Consider the following 5378-nt stretch of genomic DNA (forward strand, 5'->3'; position numbering starts at 1 on the left):
GACCCGCCACTTGCCATCTCAGTCTGTTCAGCATCACCACCGTCATCATCCCATTTTTCATTTAACTTTCCCGGTATTTTTTCTGTATTTTCTCACTTCGATCTGGACGCAGATACAACTGGAATTGTACTTTTCCCGTGTGTTTTACAGCGGAAAGCAGTTGTTTTGTGTAGTTTTATGTAAGACAGAAGGATAAATAGAGTTTTTCCTACATCCGAACTGGACGTGTGACAGTGCAGTTATTTTGGTGTCTGTAGGCTATAGTTTATTTGCTGTCAAAGAAAGCAGCATAAATATAAATATATCTGGTTTTAATTTGGACCAAAGCATGAGTGTATCTGGAGGAGAGAGAACAGAGGAAGACAAACCCAAGGTCAAGATGTTATCTCCAGGGTTCAGCATCGATAAGTCCAGGCTCCACCAAGGTTAGTATATTACACTTTTTTTTTGTCATTATTTTTTTCGGTTTCACTTTTTATTAAAATTTTAGTTATTGTATTTTTTTTTTTGTAATGGGGTGGGTAGGGGCGAGATTCATCAAGTTCAGAAAAAAATGCCTGTCTACAAGCTCACAATGCCTCGCATCGGAACATGTTGTGAGCTTGTAGATCAGCTATTTTCAGTAGAAGATTTTGGAATTTTTTTTTGGCTTAGTTTTGCTTAATCTTGCAAGCACACAATCAGTTGGTTATGTTTTTTGTTCTTTTTCAACGGAAAAAGTTTTAGCTTTAGTTATTTCGTTAGCTTTAGTTAACTAAATGTTTAATTCTAGCTTTAGTTATTTCGATGGCTTTTAGCTAAATGAAATTCTTTTCTATTCTAATTTGAGTTATTTCATTGGTAATTACATGTTTTTTTTCTATTCTAGTTTAGTTATTTCGATGGCTTTTAGCTAAATTAAATTATTTTCTATTCTAATTTGAGTTATTTCATTGGTAATTACATGTTTTTTTGTTTCTATTCTAGTTTAGTTATTTCGTCATTTCGTCAGTTAACTTCAATGTTAAAAAATAAACACATCCCATTCTAGACTTGTATTTACTTGGATAATAACCCTGCGGTCTCCCCACGCAGGGACCACCGGAGGCTACAGGGCTAAAGGGGGCTTCGCCATCACCGACCTGTTGGGCCTGGAACCGTCCGGCCTGCAGGCCCGTCCGCCCGGCCCCGGGGCCTTGGGGCCGGGCGGGGAGCTCCATCAGACAGCGGCGGCCCTGGGAGGCTTCCCGTTCCCCGGAGGCTCCTTGCCGCTCGGCCTGGGCTTCCTGTGCAGCCTGGCGGCCCAGCAGCCGCCCGGGGGTCCGTGCTTCCTGCCGGGGGCCCACCATCTCCCCCTGCTCCAGACCCGGACCCCCACCGAGGGCCACGGTCACTACATGCACCCGAACCTGGAGCCACACAGGGACCCTTATTCCGGTATGGATTGGCTTGCCTAAATGTCTGGAATTCGAAGAGTAAAAGTACAAATGTATTGGTATCAAAATGTACTTACATTTTCAAAAGTATAATACTCATTATGCAGAATGTCCCAAGTTTTCAAATGTAGAAAATGTATGAAAAAATCTTTTGAAAATAGCAGATCTACAAGCATCATGAAGCATTGTGAGCGTGTAGATCGGCTATTTTCAAATGGCCAAAATGTAAATAGGGTTGAAGTGGTTAAATGTAATAACAATCAAAATCTATCTGACAGCAAATTAATGATTAATTCATATTTATCGGCTAACTGTCATGTTTTTCTTCTCCAGATGAAGAGTGTTTGTCTGACAGAAACGACTCCAAAAGCTCCTCAAACTCCCAGAAGAGAAAAAAAAGGAGACACAGGTAAGAAGATAAAAACACTCACCTAAGCACCTTTCTTTCTCCACCAATTCATGGACTAGATTTTAGTTCATTCTAAAGGTCTCTCTCTCTCTCTCTCTCTGTCAGGATTCAAATTCAAAAGTAGCAGATCTACAAGCTCAAAACTTTCGAGCATGTAGATCTGCTACTTTTGATACTTTTGTGTGCAGTCTAAACAGTTAATATGGAGATAAGAGGTTTCTGCCCGACAGTTCATTCATATTGACATGACGTGATTGACAGTTTACATCTACATTTATATGTTTATTAATATTTACATGACGTGATTGACAGGACTGTTTATATTTATATGCATGTGTTTATTCATATTTAAATAATGCGATGGACAGGACAGTTTTTACATTTATATATTTATATTCATATTTGCATGATGTGATTGACAGGACTGTGTTTACACCTATGCTTATTAATATTTACATGACATGATTGACACAACTTACTTCTATAGTATTAATATTGACTTGATATGATTGACAGGACTGTGTTTACATCTCATCAACTGGAGGAGCTGGAGAAGGCCTTCCATGAAGCCCACTATCCTGATGTTTATGCCAGAGAGATGCTGGCCATGAAGACTGAACTCCCAGAAGACAGAATACAGGTAGGATTCATGATGGGCTTTTAGTAATAATAATAATAATATAAAATGTTGCAATGCATGTATAAAAGCGGCAATAATGCAATATTATTATAATTAATAATATGTTTGGCTCTTCATAATCTATTCGTATTAGTTGTAGTTGCAAAGACTATTACAAATCCTTATGTCACTTCTATATTTTATTAATGTTCTCAACATATATTAGCACAGTTAAGCCAAAACAAACATCTCTCTGTGTATATGTTTAGTTGTGGTTTCAGAACAGTAGAGTAACATCTCTCTGTGTGTATTATGTCAGGTGTGGTCAGGTGTGATTGTTTCAGAACATTAAAGTAACATCTCTCTGTGTGTATTATGTCAGGTGTGCTCAGGTGTGGTTGTTTCAGAACATTAAAGTAACATCTCTCTATGTGTATGATGTCAGGTGTGGTTCCAGAACCGGCGTGCCAAGTGGAGGAAGAGGGAGAAGTGCTGGGGCAGGAGCAGTGTGATGGCGGAGTATGGCCTGTACGGAGCCATGGTCAGACACTCCATCCCCCTGCCAGAGTCCATCATCAACTCCGCCAAGAGCGGCATGATGGGCTCCTGCGCCCCCTGGCTGCTAGGTGAGCCGCCTGCAGGTCGTTCACTTTATTTCATCAATATATTTACATATAGGCCAGTGATTCAGCCAGTTTGATATGCATTAGGCCACGGAACCCTATTTGATATAGTTTTAATTTGTTTAAATCCCAAATCTACACTGTAAAATCCTCAGTGTTTATTTAACTTTGAGAGTGTGCAAATGAAACCACAGGTCCATTTGGTTCCATTTGCACGCTCTCAGAGTTATACAGACCTGTAAGGGTCCATTTGGTTCCATTTGTAAGCTCTCAGAGTTACAGACCCTTAAGGGTCCATTTGGTTCCATTTGTACATCTCAGTTACAGACCCTGGTGGTCCTCAGACCGGACATTGAGAAACAGTGACATGGGGGATTATCAATGAATTCTAACAGTAAATAGTAGCCTACACAGGGAATTTCCCAAATGTATTCACAAGTTTCCTAGGGTGTTGTGGGCATCACTTCCTGTCGATTTGATCCCTGATACCTGTTCAAATCAACAGGAAGTGATGCCCACAACGCCCTAGGAAACTTGTGGATAGAATAAAGTTGATTCTGTTTTATGATCCAGGAATATTTGCTTTAGCTTTTTATGTGTAGGCCTAGCTGAGTTGTGTACAGAGTGCCTTCTATATAGGATACATTTAGTTATGATTAGGCTACTCTTTTATGTTTCTCCTTTTTAAATATATCACTTATGCTGCTACAATGTCTGAGGAGCCGAGCCAAAAATCTATTTTACTCATAATGTTCCTGAACACAAGATTTAACCATAAAGACCACCCTGAACCTTGAAGGTTTTCTAATCGTTAAACCCTACCCAGACCTGTCATATTTCCTTTGAACCAGTTCAGGATTTTAAATTAACAGATTTTCCTGTGCGTTTCTTTTCTCAGGAATGCACAAAAAGTCGTTGGAGATGTCTAAGAAATCCCCGGGGACCCCGGACTCCGCTCACTCCGACTCCTACCAGGAAGAGAACAATAATAATACCAACACTAATAACAATATTAAAGGGGAACAGCGAGACGTGAGAGACTGGTGCGGTCAGGACACAGAGGACACGGCCATGGACCTGTCCAGCACGTCCAAACAGGACAGCGGAAATAAGAGCACCTCGTTGAAGTCCCTGTCACCGCCCAGGGGACCGGAGAGTGACTCGGACGATGACAGTTAACCCCATTAAGACCCGAGGCCGATTCTACAAATGTCTATTTATATGTATTTGGGGACCCCCAGAAGCAAAGATTTGAGTTAAAAAATGTTTGCTTTCTGATTGAAAGATCAAAAACAGCAGATCTATAAGCTCATAGCGCATTACAAAGTGACACGCTATGAACTTGCATATCTGCTATTTTGTGAATAGCCAAAGAATACAATTATGGTTAAAGTGGTTCAAATGATTGTACAAGCTCTACAACTCTACAAGCTCACACGATGCCTCTCACATTGTGAGCCGTTGTGAGCTTGTAGATCAGCTATTATCGGTGAAGAGATTGTGGAGATTTGTAAAACAAGTAGGGGAGCTATGTATGGACCCCTGGGGGCCACCAGTAAATGAACTATAGGGTTTGAGTGGTTAAACCTATCAAGACATTTGTATTTCGAACATTATAGAAATGGCAGGTGTTTTTGTATCTAATGGATGTACAGTGTATATAGTTGTCGTCTTATCTTTTCTGTTAATTATTGTATTTGAAAGTATCTTTTATATAAATTTTGTTTGAAATAAAAGAGATTATTTAATGTGCTACTCCTTTGTCTGATTTAATGCGTTAGTAGGCTATACTACTATACCACTATACTATACTACTATACTACTATACAGTAGGCAAGTGGTTCTCAACTTTTTCAGGCCGCAACCCCCCAAATTAATCATATTTGAACTGGGACCCCCCACCCTGACAAGCACTTGGAATGTAGAAGTTGCGGCATTAGATTTAGTTTGACTCGGTTCCACAGATAAAATATTGTGAAAATAGCAGCTCCTCAAGTTCACAACGCAAGGCGTTGTCTCTTTCTTATATAATTTCACAATTTGGCCAATGTTTGACCAGTTCTTAAAGTATCAATTGTTGATTACTTTTGATGCAGTAATGGTCTTTTTCTTTTCTTTCTTTTTTGGGGTATTAAAATTGTGACTTCATTGTCATCTGGGGACCACCCCCAAAATCATGTGGGGACCCTCCTGGGCGTCCCGACCCACAGGTTGAGAACCGCGGCAGTAGGCTACGTATTCAGGGTTTGACTGGGACAGAAAGTCGTCCCTGGACGTTTAGGCCCAGACCGGCCCACCACAACAGACGTGTA

General features: G+C 40.3%; 1 protein-coding gene across 1 annotated transcript; it reads left to right on the forward strand.

Moving 5' to 3' along the window:
• Positions 1-328: 328 nt before the first annotated feature.
• Positions 329-4245, forward strand: vsx1 (visual system homeobox 1 homolog, chx10-like; the record flags this gene model as incomplete). Its single annotated transcript, XM_084076014.1, has 6 exons — positions 329-425; positions 1075-1416; positions 1749-1824; positions 2341-2464; positions 2889-3084; positions 3965-4245. The coding sequence occupies 6 exons, from the start codon at positions 329-331 to the stop codon at positions 4243-4245; spliced, it is 1116 nt and encodes a 371-aa protein (XP_083932140.1).
• Positions 4246-5378: the final 1133 nt, after the last annotated feature.

This window comes from Gymnoscopelus microlampas, assembly GCF_963454915.1.
Source record: "Gymnoscopelus microlampas genome assembly, chromosome: 13".
Taxonomy (NCBI): Eukaryota; Metazoa; Chordata; class Actinopteri; order Myctophiformes; family Myctophidae; genus Gymnoscopelus; species Gymnoscopelus microlampas.